We start from the raw sequence: 18,648 nt of genomic DNA, 5'->3' as shown, positions 1-18,648 counted from the left end.
GATTTATTAGGCACAAAAACACCTTAAACGTGGAGACTTTTTGAGACTTTTTGCAAGGGATCATCGGTCAATATAGTCTGTTCCATTATTTACAACATCGATATAGTGTAGGCTGCACAAACAGCTACATAAATAACATAGATTTTTGTCTTTTTTTCTCGCTGTAGTTTTGGTCTTGCAGTAATATTATTGAGTAGGGATTGTGAGTGTGTGCCATGTGAATGTCCCATTGGATTCTGCTTTCCACAGGCATAAAATTCAGTTTTTATAGTCAAGACTATTTCTTTGAACTCTTGCTCTGTCAATCTATAATACCTGTACACACGCTCAGGCACATACATAGTAATCATACTACAGATATTTAAAACGGTCAATCCTTTCAAAGACAAGTCGGTGGAATAGGCTCATGGTGGCGTTATGACGGCCAGTTTCAGGGCTCCTAACGGGAGGAGTGTCAGCAGTGTGATTATCAGCAGACAGATAGCAGATGACAGCTGCCATTGGTTATTGATGACTTTCATAATTAAAATCCCTTATGGGGGGAACCCAAAGAACAAAAGGGAAAATCACACAAATGATGAATGGTCCTTTCATCTTTAAGGCTGATATAAGACCCATCAGGCTATTCTGCCTGAAAATTGCTTTTTTTTAACTCTCTGAACATGGTTTCAAAGAAGAGCCAAATGTTTTTAACACTGCCAGAGCTTGTGTGTGTGCTTGTGTGTGTGTTAAAGAATATAAAGGAGAACATTTGAGAAAAATAGACAGACTGAATAAGAGAGAGCATCGGTTAGACAGAAACAGAGGTAAAAATCTGACAGTAAAAAGGAGAAGAGGTCAACGTACTGCAACACTTGTATTTTCTGCTATAATTTTACTGCAGCAGTGGAGGGTGGGGGAATTTTTGGCCTGATCAGTTCCTAGTAACACAGCTCTAGTAAAACATGTGGTTGTAGAGTGTCTCTTTAGAGGCTGCATTCAGAGTAGGTGAACAATGCTGCCATTGTCTGCAGTGAATGATTTTCATTTGGTTTGATGCTGAAGTTTACAAGCAGCAGCACAATTTCCACTTCAATACAGATCACACATTCATAGCAAATAAAGGTTAAACCACTCTTATTATATATTTTTTTTCTTCTGGACACTTAAAACCCAGATTTGCGGAGTATTCTGTGTATATTGCCTTCTGTATGTCACACGAACCTATCCTCAGATATGACAGATGTGACTGTGGTTCGGATGAAAGCAGATCCCTTTTGAAGATGGTACAGTAGCAGATCAGACAGGAGGACTGCCGGCGGTAGTCTGCTCCTGCAGGCTCTAAAGAGTAAAGAGCTGCAAGCCTCAAACACTGCATGGTATCTGTGTGGAAGAGACAGAGAGAGAGAGAGAGAGAGAGAGAGATAGAGAGAGAGGTATTAGAGTGCCAGTAACACATAGGGAATTCCTGCATGTCTGTCCCAATATTGTGTTTGAACATATGTGTGCGATGCTGTCAGAGTAGAGCTCACACTTCCCTCCCTCCTAACCTGTTAAATGATCCCCTTCAACCCACCTACCACCCTCCTCACCAGTCGGTTCTCTCTCTCCACATCGGTACGGGGCTGCCGTGACATCATTCATTCCCACGCACTCTGATTGGCTGGCCGGTGGAGGGAAGTAGATTGTTCCCGCAGCCTACAGTGAGAAATTTCGAGAGAGAGAGAGAGAGAGAACGTGGGAGGGAAAGACAGCGATATAGAGTGTGTTAGAGAGAGAGAGAGAGAGAGAGAGAGAGAGAGAGAAAAGGACTAAGCAAGAAAGATTGATGCGGAGGCAAGCCGACACCGCACTGCTCTCACTCACACACATGCATACATACACAAACATCCTCACGCGTGCACTCACATTACACTCCCAAGCTGCTTAACAGGCAGGAAAAGCACTGAGTCTGACTGAGTCGGCAGCCCGCTGCTGCAGGACAGGACAGAGGACAGCAAGACGAACGGAGAGCAGGAGGGTGAACCTTCTTCACCGCTTTGCCTCAGAGCAAAACAGTTTCACCGCTGTCATCTCAGGAGGTCTAGTGCTCCAGGGAGCTCTTTAAAGACGCCTCCCCAAAAAAGGGGGAGAGGCAGCAAGGGCAGGAGCAAGGGCAAGTAGAACCTCTCCCTGAGGTTGCCGTCAATGTCCTCTCAACATTCTCATGAAAACAGGCAGGAATCGAGGTGTAGTCTGGGGTACAGGATGGCACGAAGAGTAGGGGGCGAAGGCTCCCCGAAAAAGAACACATCCCTCAACCTGGTGACGGGCTTCTTCCACTACCTCCGCGGTAAGTGGGACGGAGTGTGCATGAATGTGTGTCCCCTATACTGAGATGGAGAGTGTGAAAAATATGTGCATGGTGTGTGTATATTTTGAATGTGTGGTAAGGTATGCTGTGTGTGTGTGATTGAGCATGGCACTGCAGTATGGACTGGGACGTGCCTCTGCGAGTGTGTGCATTTTGCAGTGTAATTTCCTGACTAAATGTTCCCTGCAGGGGACATTTTTTTGGGCTGTAGACGTGGTGTGCTGAGTAAAATGGGCAGAAATTCGAAGGGGGCGTTTCCACTTTGGTAGGGTGTGTGCGCAGAGGTTGCTGAGCTCAGAGCCTGCAGCAGGTGAAGCAAACATACCCGGGAGACGAGTACAAGCTCACTGCATGTGTCACTGCACAGCGGGCAGACTGTCAAAATGTTTGATTTCTTATCTCTCCGTTTGACCCTGTGGTGGTCCGCCTGTCTGCTCATCTGTATTTGGATACCATACCATGCATTCAGCATTCTGTCTCACTGTCTGATAGATTAGATTAGATTTCAAGAGACTTTATCATAATACAAATAATAAATAATAATTTGCTTCCTATCTTTCCTTTGGGAACTATAACAGAGACTGGATCAGAATGATTGCTTTACAATTTGTCTCTAGACACAGCCTATGAGAGAATTTTTTTAATGATATTTCATTAAGGTCATCTTCACTATGGGGGGTCAAAGTGGGAACTCACGGGTTGTGGAAGAGACTAATGATGGTACAGACCAACACTAGCCGAGAAGGTAATCAAGTGTGTTAAAACGCTGCTGCGAGGCTTGGTTGCTGGGGACGGCTGTTTCCCTTTGTGATATTGAAAGAATGTGACTTGGTGTGTGTGTGTGTGTGTGTGTGTGTGTGTGTGTGTGTGTGTGTGTGTGTGTGTGTGTGTGTGTGTGTGTGTGTGTGTGTGTGTGTGTGTGTGTGTGTGTGTGTGTGTGTGTGTGTGTGTGTGTGTGTGTGTGTGTGTGTGTGTGTGTGTGTGTGTGTGTGTGTGTGCTTAAGTGTGATTTTGTGTGCGTCAAGTTCAAAGTCACCTCGTCCCTGAGACCAAGAGGCTGGCAGAGGCTCGTGCAGACATGTTCTCCGTCACACATGTTCCTACTCCAAGATGAGAGGGGCTAAATCTTTCTTATTCTCATCCAATATTACCGCCCATCAATATTTGATTACTCCTGGACCCAATCAAAAGATTCATTTATAGAACGAGGACCTGCTCAGTGGCACGTATGACTTTGTGTGAATGTATCTGCATTATGTATGAACAGCTCCCTCCTCTCCCTCCTCTCTGATGCACACACACCCCTTACTGTTCACGTCTGCACACAGTACCTAGTGACACACTAACCAACTTGAGTGTAATCAAACCGTCAGCATATTTCATTAAGGAAAGCACTGTGTCAGACGTCCTCTCTCGCTGATAACATGCTTATCTGGAGGATATTGCACTGTAGCGCAGACGGGACAGAAAAAAAGCATTGTCACATGTGTCAGTCACTGTACATGATTGGATCCTCAGAGACCCAGGCAAACTATACATCTGGTTTGTGTACTTTATGATGAGATTCATGTGAGAGCTGCACATGAATTTGTCGATTACAGATGTAGCAGTCCTAATTATTATTGCATGGGCTTCAAGCAACAATGAATTTGGTTGTCAAAAGGGAATTGGGAAGGAAAGATTACAGCAGTAATACCTGCAGAACATAAGTATACAATTCATAAAACTACCTCTAGTTTGTGTGCGAGCTTGCATATGCACTATATTTTTATTTGTGCACACGTGGGAAAGATAAGACTTGATTTATGTCGTCATTTAAGTGGAGTGGATTTTTAGGGGACATTATCACCCGACATCTATGCTATTGATTGTGCCTTTTCTTAATAGGTTTGAATCACTGTAGCCGCAACAATGTCCTACCTTTATTTATATATATATATATATATATATATATATATATATATATATATATATATATATATATATAGGTAATTCAGTACGTTTGGAGTAAGACTGGCTTCATGTGTGTGTATTGTAGCAACAGATTGCATGCTTGAACTGTGTTCAGAAATGAATAACACCCTCTTATAGATCATGGCAGAGATACAAGTCATTGTATAGGAAGAACCTCTGCCCTTCTATCATCGAAAGGGCATTTTTGGGAGTAGGATTTTCTGTCCACACTATGAGGAGTCCAGCTACTGAAAATGTCATCTTTAAATGTCAAATGCCTTTTTTTAAATCTTTCTTAAATCAGTGTAAGGTACGATGTGGTGCGAGTGCGTTCAGACACATGAGACAGGCAGTGATAATATAAAAGTTAATAAGAGTTGCCATCCAGCTCTGCAAACCCAATCAACTCTCAAAACAATAGACAATGAGAAGATTGTGTTTTAATCCGCTCTTTGTTTAATTTTTGCATGTGACTGACAGTGACGCTCTGGGCTCTGATTTACAGATGAGCAGGAGGCTGTGCAGAAAAGGACGTTCACAAAATGGATCAATTCCCACTTGGCAAAGGTAAGAGAGTCTGGTTGATTCCCACTGCTGCCGCCAGCATTGTGTGTCCCTTTTCACAAACACTGGTGCTGGTGTGTGGATTGAAAACGTATCCGCCTCATTGCTTTTCCACTTCTAATCACTTTGATCTTCTATACTCCATCCACTCTGCTCTCTGTGAACTTTGCTCCCATTTCCAAAACACACTGTGGGATTGGTCATGGGACCCGCTGTGCCAGCTAAGATCACACTCACAGTCATTCTTACTTGCATGCCTTTCATATTCCTTTTTATTCCTTCAATCTCACATAGCTTGTAGCAAGGATTTACTCACACTCTAATTATCACTTTCACAATGCAGCATTTAATACATCGTAGATCTATTTTCCCTGCAAGCTACTAAATAATTTAAGGCTTACTAACCTGTAAGCTCTATCTCAATATGGGCCAATTTAGATTGTTCAGGATAAGAGTTTCTCGTTAAGGACTGCCTGTCATTTGGCTCCTCAATGAGCTTGGACACCAGTATATCTGTCACTTATACTAAACAATTACACTTGATGCAGCTGCATGCTGAGGGGCCATCGTATGCGTGTAATTTTTATATTATACTGCATTAGGCGCCACAATTTAACCCATCACTGCTTGAATAGTGTATCGGTAACGGGTGGACAAGGTAAATATGGCACAGTGCAACACAATTAAGCGTTATTTTAATCCGCAACGCTGCTTTCAAGGTTTCCTATTTGATTACGACAGCTGTGGAGGCCTTCAACCACGGTGACGTGGAGCAGAAAATTCATTTGAAAACCACTCAGGAGGGAATAAACCTTGACGTAATATTAAATATCATGTCTCAGGACTGTGCCAGAAGAAAATTACAAACAGCCAAATACTTAAATGCCTTGAATTTTTTATAACATTTAGGTAACCACATAGTTTATTTATTAAGTTATTCTTGACGCAACAGAGGCACAGTCCTTTTGCTATTTCATAGTCACTGAAAATGTTGGGGTTTGAGTGATTAGGGAAAGATGATGAGGATTCAGAGGCTTATCAGGGAGAGGGATCCCCAACTCGTCTGGATTAAATAGTGTAAAGAAATAGTTAAACATTTAGCAAAATGCAATTATTCGCTATCTTGCTGAGCGTTAAATGAGAAGATTATTACCACTCTCACATCTGCATGGTAAACATGTAGATGGATCCAGCATCTTAGCTGAGTATACAGTATACAAATGGGCGGGAAAGCCCTATAATGCTTACTAATTAACACATTACATCTTGATAATTCATATAAAAATGACAGTTTGTAGTTTGTTATGTGCCAAACTATTTCTTGGCTGGAGTCTCCTTTGTTTGCACGAGAGCTGCTCCAAGCCGAGAAATAGTCCGGAACGTAACCTCCTCAAATTTTCTCTTACGTTTGTGTGCCGATGAAACAAAGAAGATACAACATGCTAAATGGCGAGCTTTAAAAGTTCTGGCAGAAGGATTTGGTACTTTCAGACAAAGCCAGGCTAATGTGTTTCCACTGTTTCCAATGTTAATGCTAGTAAGCTAACCATCTGCTTGTTCCAGCTTCATAATTATGCAGCCATCGATCTTTTCATCTAACTCGCAGCAAGAAAAGAAAACAGCATACTAACTGAATCTCTAAGTTTTCTTTTAACTTAAGCTTACGTTTTTTCCCAGCATATCTATTGCCTCAACAGCTCTCAACATGAGGCCGGCAGGTAGCAGCTAACAGCGCTAACAGTGCTAACAATGCTAACAATGCTAACAATACCAAAAGAGGGTGGGTGCTTCGTATCTGCCGCTGTATGACCTCTAACCGCTGTATGAGCGCAGCGCAGTGCATGCTCACATGCAATATCACGCACTAAAAGCCATGTGGGCCGGTTCAACTATGTCAACAAAGCAAGGAAAAGCTTGGATTACACACAGAAGGAGAGTGACTCCATTCTCTGCTTAAGTAGACATTGCTCCACTATATCTTTACATAGCAAATATAGTTGTTTGATGCATATTAATGCTCTGCATATCGTATGGAGAAACTATAAGTCCGATAATGTAATGCCTCGTGGACCCTTAGTCCTGAAACTAAAGCCCAATTCTTAGTACAAAATCACTAATAAACTGGTCTGCCAAAGATCCAGGAATTTTTACTTGAATTTCATTTAAATTAACTTTAATTAATTGAACAAATGAATAAATAAGTCACACAATCACACCTGTCCATCAGAAGAGACCGGGTGAGTATTTGCGCCGAAATGCTTCTCTCTCTACCTTTTGATCAAATTACTTTCTCTCCTCCTCGACCATCGTGCAACTGCTTACCCTTTCACCTGATGCCTGACGTTTCCATAGTGACACTGATTGGCTCATATTTGTCTGAAAAAATGTCTTCGTCGTCATGCCAGCTTGGTAAATGTTCGGAGGGCTTTGTGATGAGTAGGGGTGTAAAAGTCAATTCAGCAGGTGCGGAGGATCTTTTGTAATAAGGGGGTGCATTTCTTTAAAATGTCATTCCGTAAACGAGTAGAAAAGAAAAACGGCACCTTATGGGCTTGTCTCACATGTGTAAATACTCCCAAGTAGAGATCCATTTAAAAAGACAAAGATGTGTAAGAGAGACAGGAGGATAGAGAGAGGGAATAACCGTGGTCTAGCTTTGCTCTCAGAAGGATAGATCCGGCCCTTGGCTATGCAGATGATTAGGCCACTTCAGTTATCACAGGTCTTTAATTCAGCGCCTAAAGGTATGTGATTAATCGTTAGGTGAGTTGAGACATAGCATGAGGGCTTCCTTTCACCATCACTCCCCTCCCCCTTAATTTTCCACTCCACAGGTACAACAAAAGAAGTCTTATGAGCTCTGACAAAGAGTTCCTATGAGAAGACGTATTGGTGCTGGTAATTTATACAGAAGATTAATGACTCTTATTACAAGGGAGTAGTTCACCAGATTAAGTCACCAGTTATAGACCAAAGGTATAAACTAAAAAGACAGCAGCAGTACCTTTGTTGTTTCTTTCATTTAAATAGAGAATGATAGTGCATTGGAGGATATATTCCTTGAATTTAGCTCAAAATGGTATAATTTTGGTTCTCATGTAGGCATCAGGCTTTAAAGTTGCACCCTGAACTGCAGTGGAGCAAAAAGGGAGGAGAATTCATTGAGTGGGCCCCAAGTTTCCATTTTGACAAATCCTTTCTGAGAAGGTTAAAGCTTAATTACCAAGTGACCAGTGGTGAGCGGCTGAGGTCTCATCGTCACTCAGCCGTTTTCCAGGCAAACCGTTTTAGTACAGTAATCAGTGGACCAAGTGTTTCTAGAGATTACAGCAGCAGTAAAGTGAAGCTCCTTGCTCCTTTTTCGATATTTACTTCCCCTCCCCTCCCTCTTTCTTTAGTGGGGCAAGAAGGGGATTGAGTGTATGACATACTCCATGCACACTAAATTCAAACCCAGCACACCATGATACAGAGTATGTGCCTCAGCCAATTTAGCTGCAAGGATGTCTTCCATAATTTGTACATTTCCAACCTGCCAACTATGCTCGTGTTGGCATTAGTTTGGAGACATTCATGGTTCCCAGATGATGAATCCTAGTGACTTTTAAGACCCCTGACTTTTCTTTGAGTTTCACCATGAGATTGGTATTTGTGGTTATGAATTATATTTCTCTACAAAGGTTGTGAAATTAAGAACACACATTCATGTTGACATCATGAAGAATTGTAAGAACTTTGCTGATTCTCTGGCTTTTCATCTTGCTCCACCAGCAGGTCAAATTTTCAAATTCTCCAAGCTTTTGATTTTTGACTAAATACCTGCAACTAGTGACATAACCACTAGCCTCAGCTGTACTTTGTGTTATTCGGGTATTAATATGCTCACACACTCAACTAAGATGCTGAGTAAAACATGTACCTGCTAAATATAAAGTAAGCAATGTCATAATGAGCATGTTAGCACACTAATGTTAGCATTTGTAGCAAACAAATGAGACACAATACAGGAACAGGGTCTTTGAATGACGTAATGGGAGATATCGTCTCAGCAAATATATATGCACTTTTCCAGTATTCCATTTTGTTCATATCTTTTTCTTAAGGTAAACGACAATTTGTCCATACTGTTTATTTTATTGACAAATTTCAGTCCAGTCTTCCTTTGTTGCTGGGTTTTCCTGCAGCCATGTCCTTGTGATGATGTTCTCTTTAACAGCCCAAAGTATTTAAAAGAGACATTCATCTTGCCCTGTTATTTTTTTTTCTTTTTCGCAAAAGTATAATCAACTTACTGTGATTCTAAAAGTCATTTACACTGTTGCTTTAAACTTATAACTTTACCTTAGACAATAGGCATCTGGTGTCAATTATCCTTTCAAACTGGATGTATTGCAATTCAAAATGAAACCTTTCAGTCTTCTCTTCATCTCTGCCCCTCCTTCTGTCTTTCATGCTGTTGATCTTTTGGAATCCACTGAGTCAAGTCTACCAGGGGAATAACATGAGAGCACAGACAGACGCACATCCTAAAACTCCTCTTCACACAATCAATTATGGCCCAGATACTCATATGTAATTAGCTAATTAAGACCTTGATTCATTTTTTAGCTCATATGGCTGAGCAGAGGAAATGGATATTACTTTCTCATTTTGTAATTAGTCAGAAATTTCCTCATTAGCTTTGGGATTATAATGAACAAATAGGTAAGTTTAACTTCAATTAGCTCATGGTTAAATCGATCCCTTTGAAGGGGTCTTTGTAAGTGTTTCTTCAGTCACTTTATGATAGGGGCACAAGTGCTGTCTGAAAATTCTAATATCCATGAAATGACATGAGAAGAGGAATTAGCAAGAAGAGCTGCTTTATTTGCTAATTAATTTTGAAAGACATGAGGTTCTCTTTGCCTTCTATCATTTTTCTCGCTGCCACTCTTTCTACTCAATTATACCCCTCCCAGGAATCCACGATGTTGGGGGTTGTATATTTTTCTTTCTTTCACCACACACACACACACACTCCACTTGCACGTGCTACACAGACATTCTCGTGCCTACATCTCTGCTTACGCTGTTTCTCTCTTTCTCCTTCACTCCCTTTGCTGCTAATCTCCCTGTGAAAGGCTCGCTCGTTTGAATGCTCCCCCCTCTAAACCTCTCCTCAGCCCCAGCATGTGACTGTGCTTTAAGAGAAATCCTTGATGTGGCGCTGGCAAGAAACAGAGATATGTGGATTTTCCCGAGTCTAGAAGTCTGTGTCGGGTCAGGGAGGAAGTCAATGAGAAGGATACAGTTTGAAATCATCAGCATATTTTAGGATTTGAAGACCCCATTCAGAGCCTGCTGAGCCTCTGCTTATGGCGGACTCTATAGCTGTCAGTAGTATTTGGTGCTTGAAGTACATTTTTTACGAGGACTTCCTTTATCCAAGTTTCTCAAGTTGAAATTAACATTTTACAGTGTAATATATTTATCGTATTTTGGTTTATTTATGTGCCGTGCTACTTAGAGTAGGATAAAACCACCTCTTGCCTCATGGTTTCATGTACATTGCAAGGGCTCTTAAGACTTAAATCCAGAGGTTTAGCATTCCGAGACAACTGAGAATCCTTTGTGTGAGTTTATGGCATGCAACATTTGCATAAACTGTGAGTTTATATAACTAATTATGCCCATGCACCTAATTAGAGATGTCAGACTCTATTTTGAGTGTAGGAAAAGTTGTTCCTAGAAAGATTTTGTTTTGACAGATTTGGCTGTCAGTTTTCAATGTCAAAAGACGAAGCCTTTTCCTTTCCCTTGGGCACTACATCATTTCTATGTGGGCTTGTTTTAACTCATTGTTTGAAAAGTCAAAAATGTTTTTACAATAAAGTCTCATGGACATGCTTATTTACTCATGTAGCGTGTCCCACCGCTGGTGGTGACAGACCTGTTTGAGGACATCAAGGATGGCGTGATGCTCTTGGCCTTGCTGGAAGTGCTCTCTGGACAAAAACTGGTGAGTTTCAAAGGTCATTTCTACAGCGAGGGATTTGGCTATAGAGCTCAAACACTTTGTGTCTTTCAATCTCTCTGGATTTAATTTTCAATCATTCAATAATTGTTGGTTGTTTTTATTTACACAATAACAGACCGTGATGCTGCTTCTGCTAATCTCAAAATAGCTACACATCTATTGCAGTGCATGGGAACTGAGCCACAATTGCATGGAAATGCGTATTGATCTGCTTTTATTAGGATGTTTGAATTGAATGGAAAAGCCCAGATTAACAAGGACAGATCATAGTTCACAACACAGACAAAGACAGTTTGAGGATTTGACTTGGCCCATGTTGCCTCAGGTCTAAGCTGCCTGTGTCCTATTGATCCAGCTGTTTATAGTCAAACATGGCTCTGATTGGACCTCTTGGTTTTTCTCACTTCATCAGCCAACACAAATACAGTTAAAAAGATTAAAGGAGAAATTCAGATATCAGAATCAAATGCTGTCTGTGTCGTACTGAGGGTGCTCTCCCACTATAATTCCCATACGTGTGCAATATTACGTATCTTCTTTTCAACTGTACTGTTTTGTTTTATCCACACTATCTTTAATCTTCTCCCTCTCTGTTTCTCTATTTCTTTCTTTCCATCTCCATTGTTCTTTTCCCCTCTAGCCATGTGAGCCAGGCAAGAAGCTAAAGAGGATCCACTGGGTCACCAACATCGGTACAGCTCTGAACTTCCTTGAGGGTAGGAAGGTAAGAGTACAGGGCCTTCTTTTCATGTTTTATCTTCTTCTTTGTTTTACCCCTCCTGCTCAGCTGCTGCCCCGTGGGTGCAAACGTCGAATCTTGACCTTGTGTGACCTGTTTCTCTCCACCTTTCCACATCCCTCATTTATCTGACAGCAATATGCTCTGTTTTCACATCCCTGCAAATATTTTGTTGAGTAAATACATGGGAAAGAAAATCTGATATTCATACACAGGGTTTGATACATTTGTGCCTTTATTGAGTTAGCATTAATTTGTTTGTTTGCCTATAACTGATCAAAACGTCTATAAAAATGTAATGATTGGACCATAACCTTTACACTTAAGCTGATCCACCGTATTTGCTGGTTCCACCACACCACTTTGTGATATTAGTACTCTCCAGTTTTCTTGCCTTTTCCGTGCTTCATTGACAGAATTACAACCAAAAATACTTAATGTCGTTTTGGATGTAATCATTTAACTGCATCAACTGCCCCTCCGTGAGATTAGTTAAACATTCTCAAAGCTTCACCCAGCTCGTCCTTGGATATACATAAATAAAGCCATGAGTATGAGCTGGTGTCTGCAGGGACATTGATTTGTCTTCCTCAAGTGTGACAGGGTTAAAACCATAAATCCCACACCAGTAATCTGCAGTCTGAAGATGAGACGTCAGTGGGCGCTCTGCTGTGTGTGTGTGTGTGTGTGTGTGTGTGTGTGTGTGTGTGTGTGTGTGTGTGTGTGTGTGTGTGTGTGACTGTGTAAATCTATGTATGTAGAAAATTAAATGTAAATATGCTCTCTGTGTAAATCTGATTTATGTCTAGACCGTATTTACATTTTGCATTAGAGGCCCAATCGCTTTATTTGAAACCCTGTATTATATGTATTTAGCTGGGAGTTTTTAAACCCATAGCTGTAATGTCCACAAGGTCTGCAACTAAGAATTATTTGTATTATTGATAAATATTTTGATTTGTTTATTTAGTTTTTTGATTGATCTATTAACCTCCTAATGAAAGAACATATATAAAACTCGCCCAATGTGACGTTGTTAAAGTTAAGATGAAATTAAAAACTCTTCTAACTTCCGTTTCACTGGGACATTAAATCACTTGTTCTGTCTGAATAATTCCCCAAAACATAAGATATTCACTTTTGTATGATATAAAACAAAGAAAAAACGCAAATCTGCACTTTTAAGAAGCTTAAACCAGCAAATGGTTGGCATTTTAGTTTGATAAATGATTTAACAAATGGAATTGTTGAACTGTTTGCAACTATATAGGTACTATATATGCTGGTGTGTGCAGTCATAACACAAAACACTGTGTTGAGTTGCTGGGATGACCTGCTGTGTTTTCTAATATGAAACCGTGTCTTGCATGTATTTTTATCAGCCACTATCACACGCTGCCCTTGCCTGCCCACAATCTCTTCTTGCATGCTTGTCCACATACGGAGCTACTGGTATTAACATGTGATGACCTGTTGTGCTGCAGCGCCACAGTAATATAACCCTCTGTGTGATCATATAGAATACTTCATCATATCAGTAGATACAGCCCTCTCGTTCTCCCTTTTCTTGCGTCTCTCTCTCTCTCCCCGTATCACTCTCTCTCTCTCTCTGGCCATCTCTGATGGATATAATCCCTGTTGCCTGTGTTGTGGTGATACGTCTCTCCTCTCAGCCAACCACTCAAGTTATCTCACCTCAGAGATGCTTCAGTATGTGATATCTCGCAGTCAATGAGGCGTCCTCCTTCAATCAAACGCATCAAAATGCTCTCTTGCTCTCATTCTATTTCTTCCTCTTTTCTTATCTGCCCTCCAGTCTGCCTACAGAGGATCTCCGGTCAGTATTCACACCATTACTGCACTGGTTTGTTCAGGACATGAAATAGATAGGGTCAGAATGATCTGCATCCAGTAGTACTGAGGATTATGCTCATACTGTATCTTGTTCATTTTTGTACTAGACAGAATGTGTGTAGTTAATCCATAAGAATGAGATTATAGCAAAATGTAAGCAAATTAACTGGAATTGATTCGTAGATCCTGTTATGATATATTTAATTATTTGATATTGTGTTTTGACACAGATCAAGCTTGTGAACATCAACTCCACAGATATTGTTGATGGACGGCCGTCAATTGTATTGGGGTTGATGTGGACCATCATCCTCTATTTCCAGGTAACATTGCTTTAAATTGATTTACATAAGTGCTATTTATATGATTAGCAAATGCAACATGCATAATTCAGGATTTTACTTTTTAAAAGTTAACCAATGAGACAAGACAAGGAGAAAAAGTTTGTCGTAACTCCATCTAATCCCTCGTCAGCGATATCATCGAATCACCACTTATAGCTCACTGCCACTTCAAAGTAAAAACGACATGGTCCTACAAATGAATGGCACATCCTTAAACAAGTATAACAAATGAGAAATATGCAAACACCTAAATCAGTTCCTACTTGTAAACTGTGAGTACTGGAAAAAAAAATGCTTTAAATGTAACTTTTTCTCACGAAGCATCTTGAAAACAGGCAGTTAGTACCCCAAGCATTTCAGACATGCACAGATCAACAGGAACTTAGTCACACCTCTACAGTCTCTTAGCAACATCAGCACATAGAGATGTTTGCTACTCCAGCAAACATATGAATATTGAATTAAAGGAACTTCTTCACTTACTGACATTTTGATGTATTTCATTTCACACTGATATTACTGAATTTCTGAGTTGTCAGCAGTCTCAATTTGTTAGCAGTAGAGAGGAGGAACTGAAAAGTAGATTAACTCTTAATCATGACCAGTGGGCTCGTCTTTTAATTAGACCAATAATGACGCCAATAATGACGCCAATAATGACGCCACAGTTAGATATTATGTGTTCATAAGACCTGTCACAAATGACAATTATTAAGTACCATTAAGTGCTACTACAATGATTCAGCAATAGAAGATAAAAGATAATGCTGGAGTAAATGTGTCGGTGTGATGGCCTGATCCTTTCCCGTTTTCCTGCTCTCTTCAGATTGAAGAGCTAACCAGCAGCCTACCAGCACCTCAGGCCTTGTCCAGCAGCACTTCTTCCCTGGACAGCTCAACCAGCAGCACTGAGACCGCCAGCCCACCTGTCAAAAGAAAACCCCTCCCACCTCTGCAGGGCGGAGTTAGAAAGGCCCTACTGAGATGGGTCCAGCAGACAGCCACCAAGTATGTCGTCTCCCTTACAAATAGTCTTGTTCTTCAAAACAAAATATGCAAAATGCATTACACCATTAACATCTGCACTGCTCTGTTCTTTGTAGACGTCTGGGCATTGAGGTGAAGGACTTTGGTCCCAGTTGGCGCACTGGGTTAGCATTCTTTGCAGTTATCCATGCCCTTCGGCCCAATCTAGTTGACATGGAGCGTATATGGAGAAGGCCCAACCGAGAAAATCTGCAAGAAGCTTTCTTATTGGCTGAGACAGAACTTGGCGTTCCACAACTTCTGGACCCAGAGGGTAAATTACATTTTGACTTTGTCATTAAATTGATGAACTGAAAAACTAAACATATCTACAACATCATGTGATCATATTCATTCTACATTAATTTGCCTCTGTATTACCTCTTATTTTTCTCTTGGTTGTATTATTCTTCATAGAAAACAACACAACTTACTCAAATAATAAGAAATTACTTACCTATTATCACCTAATATTTTTTAAATTCATAGCTTTTCATCATATAGTGCTGTGAGTACTGATAGTGGGCATCTATCACGGCACCTCAGTGTCACTTACAAACACCAGCTGTGCCCCTTCACGCCTGCCCTTCTCAATGAACTCTGACAAATCAAGCTTGACATCGATATAATTAAGGTCCATTAGGCCATGAGATTCAGCATGGTGGAACCTCCAAACAAAACTTGGACACTGATCTGAGTGCTGAAGGTTGTTTTCATTTAAGGTGGCAGTTGTCTGTTTCTGACTAGATGTCAGTCAAACATATAAATTCCAGTTATTCTTCTGCATGAGAGAAACTGTTGTAGAGTTATCAGCTGGCCTCGACTTGATATGACTTCTGATTACATTAATTTTACTTCCTTAGATGTCGATGTAGACAAGCCAGATGAGAAATCTATTATGACATACATAGCCCAGTTCCTGAAGCATCATCCTGATCTAAAGCAGAGCGACTCAGGCGAACAGCAAGAAGAAGAGGTAAGAATCTGTCTGATTTATCACAGTCTGGATACGCCATTCATTCTCTTCTTTCAATCTGCATCCTTCTCTTCAGATGTCACAGTTAGTGACTCAAAATTCAGCTGTGACATTTACATAAATGGCATTTTGTCTTTGTTAAGTCAGTGTTGTGTGCACAGTTGGGGCTTTTCTAAATAAATTGATACATTTATTTAATATATATTGATGCTTGTTTTAACCCAAGTACAATGTGGGTGAGGCTTTTTTCCATGGCCAAGTTACTTAATGCTTTCTAAAATGTTCTGATGCAGTAAACACCAGCAATCTGCAATCAAACATAGGTTAAAACAAACGTTCATAACTTCACTCGTCATGTGACTCAGGTCTGGCAGAGTCTTGCCTGTTTTATGTCTTTCCTTGTTGCACATCTTTTTCTTTGTATCTCCTTGTCTTTGTCTCTCTGGTGTTTTTGTGTGGTGACTGCTTTCCTGTGGTTGTTGTGCTGGCCTCTGTCCCACAGCATGGTCTTGCTCCTCTTGATATAGAGGACTTGTTGGAGGTAGGTTATAGAGTAACATAAAGGTCCCAGGGGCAAGTTTTCCATCATTTTTCGCTGCTCAAGGCAATTAGCACCCATGCACATTCATGGTTTCCATATAAATGTGATTGATGCTTATTTTCCTGGCTCTACTATTGGATTACAGTATCACTGCCTATTGTACAGTGTATGAGTGAGATTAAACATTGTTTTCCCATGTCAAAATAAAGCCTATATGCTAATATTGGCTCTTTATCTTACCTGATGTGATGATCCTGCTGCAGGGTTTCTGAGCCATGCTAACAAAAGGAAGACCAGTATCATAAGACGTGATATTACCATTTATTAACGTTACCTCCCGCTATGGCTCCTGGTTCCATTAGCATGACAATGAAAGCCTCTGGCTCTGGCAGTGTGCATTGATAGTGTATTTGATGGAAAGCTTGTGAATAGAGGTTGCCCATTTGGCAAGAACAGTGATGTGCTTTTAAAGCCACGCTAACCACTTGCACTGTGTCTTGTTTTCTTTCAGGCTTTTGGTGGTTGTTGTGTTACCGGCTTTGTTCTTTGTTGACATTTCTCGCGAACACGTTGTTTGTCCTTAAGAATCTGTTACAGTGAATGAAGGTCTATATAGGCTCTGGTGTTTTTACATTAAAAAACAAAAACGTTATTTTATCAAATAAATAGCAACTGAATCGCTGGTTGTAAAATTATTTTCATTTGATGACAATATAACGGATACAAATCCCCTTCAGCATTAGCTGAATTTATTTTAACGCTGTCATAAAAAATAAAGTTTGAAATCCGTACAGGAGCTGAAGTGAAGTGATAAAACTGAATAGACAATCTCACAAGCTTTTGCAGCAGCATAGTATTATCGTCATGGTTACTTAAAATCCAATGAAATGTTAGCAGGGGGTCTCATACAAAGTACCCTGTTTAAGCTGAATGTTTTTGGCAGCTGTGGGTTTTTTGACGTTTTGTCCAACAGGGAGACACAGAGGATTAAGAGAACACATGTTTAACAGTACATGTCCTCTCTTTCACCCTCTTCCTTTCATCAATCCCTCAAACATTAATTTGGTTAATCACTCTTTCTCTCTGTCTTTCTGTTTTTCCCCTCTCCCTTACACTCCTCTGTCCTCTCTTTTACTCTCTTTTTCATTTCCCCACCGCGCTTCCCAATTTCCATGTCCATCTTTCCACCCGTTGTTCACCCCACCAACCCGGACTCCTAGAGAGAGCAGCGAAAGAGCCTGAGGGAGCTCAAAATGTGGCTCAACCAGCTGGAGAGAGACGCAATTCAGGCTCAGGAGACGGAGGGCAATCTCGCTCAACAGTACCAGGTTAGTGTGTGTGTGTGTGTGTGTGTGTGTGTGTGTGTGTGTGTGTGTGTGTCTGGATGTTTGTGCAGTTTAAACTGGGCTCACTGGGCACAGACGCTCCTATTATTAGCCTAATCAGTGGCATTACACTGTGGGGATCAGACAGCAGCCGTCATATTCTCAGTCAATCTGGCTTATTCCACCAAGCCTCGGGATACTTTCCATATTCAGCAGCATGTGGGATATCCTCATTTCTTGCACATTATATGACAAACCTGAAACCAGAGAGAATAGCAATTCAGAGGCAGTTAGCCACAGATTTGATGACGGTCTGATTGGAGATCAATGGTAAGACGGTGTGACCCCTGAGAGAGCGCTAGTTTTGATGTCTGCATCCTGTAACTTGATTATTTTTGGAGCTGTGAATTATGAACATATTTAACTTCTCTCTTTTCAGTTGTTCAAGAGTCTGCGTGTCCAGTTGGAGATTAGGAAGAAGCAGGTGGAGGGAGCTTTGCAGTCCACTCAGAAGGATGGGATGCTGACTGTGGATCAGGCTCTGGTCAAGCAGGCCTGGGAAAGAGTATCTAACAAGGTGAGAGAAATGAGAAATGGGAGAAAGAGAAATGGGATTTCCAGACAGATTTGAACCAAGAATGTCATGGTTCCATGTCTGTTTGAGAGTGCCAGGGTTGCCCTTACTCTCCAGTCTGTCAGAGACTTAGCTTTTTTTTTTTTTAATGGCATTTTGTCTCCTACTTATTAATAATTTAGCTTAATTCAATTAAGACACAAATAGAAGCAAAATCAATTTATATAAATTAGTTTAATTGCCTTCTTATTTTTTCAGTTTGGGATTTTTATTGGAATTGTTTTATCTGTAATGTGTTTTCACTTTTTAATTGGGGGGATACAGTGATTTTTGTGTTATTGTGCCATGCAATGAGTTAGACAATCACATCATGTTTCTCTGTATCCTCAACTGTGTTTCTTATT

At 40.7% G+C, this 18,648-nt stretch overlaps 1 protein-coding gene across 1 annotated transcript in view; it reads left to right on the top strand.

Moving 5' to 3' along the window:
* Window positions 1-2,226: 2,226 nt before the first annotated feature.
* Window positions 2,227-18,648, top strand: part of syne1a (spectrin repeat containing, nuclear envelope 1a) — a gene marked incomplete at its 5' end in the record, with an annotated part of 117,191 nt that continues 100,769 nt past the window's right edge. Inside the window, 11 exons of the mRNA XM_079216184.1 lie at window positions 2,227-2,311; window positions 4,791-4,852; window positions 10,752-10,847; window positions 11,506-11,589; window positions 13,421-13,441; window positions 13,689-13,781; window positions 14,629-14,810; window positions 14,906-15,102; window positions 15,692-15,804; window positions 17,566-17,673; window positions 18,110-18,247. Of these exons, the coding sequence (XP_079072310.1) occupies window positions 2,227-2,311; window positions 4,791-4,852; window positions 10,752-10,847; window positions 11,506-11,589; window positions 13,421-13,441; window positions 13,689-13,781; window positions 14,629-14,810; window positions 14,906-15,102; window positions 15,692-15,804; window positions 17,566-17,673; window positions 18,110-18,247 (1,179 nt within the window). The remainder of the gene's footprint in view (window positions 2,312-4,790; window positions 4,853-10,751; window positions 10,848-11,505; window positions 11,590-13,420; window positions 13,442-13,688; window positions 13,782-14,628; window positions 14,811-14,905; window positions 15,103-15,691; window positions 15,805-17,565; window positions 17,674-18,109; window positions 18,248-18,648) is intronic.

Source organism: Taurulus bubalis (assembly GCF_910589615.1).
Source record: "Taurulus bubalis genome assembly, chromosome: 3".
NCBI lineage: Eukaryota > Metazoa > Chordata > Actinopteri > Perciformes > Cottidae > Taurulus > Taurulus bubalis.
The sequence above is the reverse complement of the archived record's forward strand: the minus strand, read 5'-3'. Positions and strand labels throughout refer to the sequence as shown.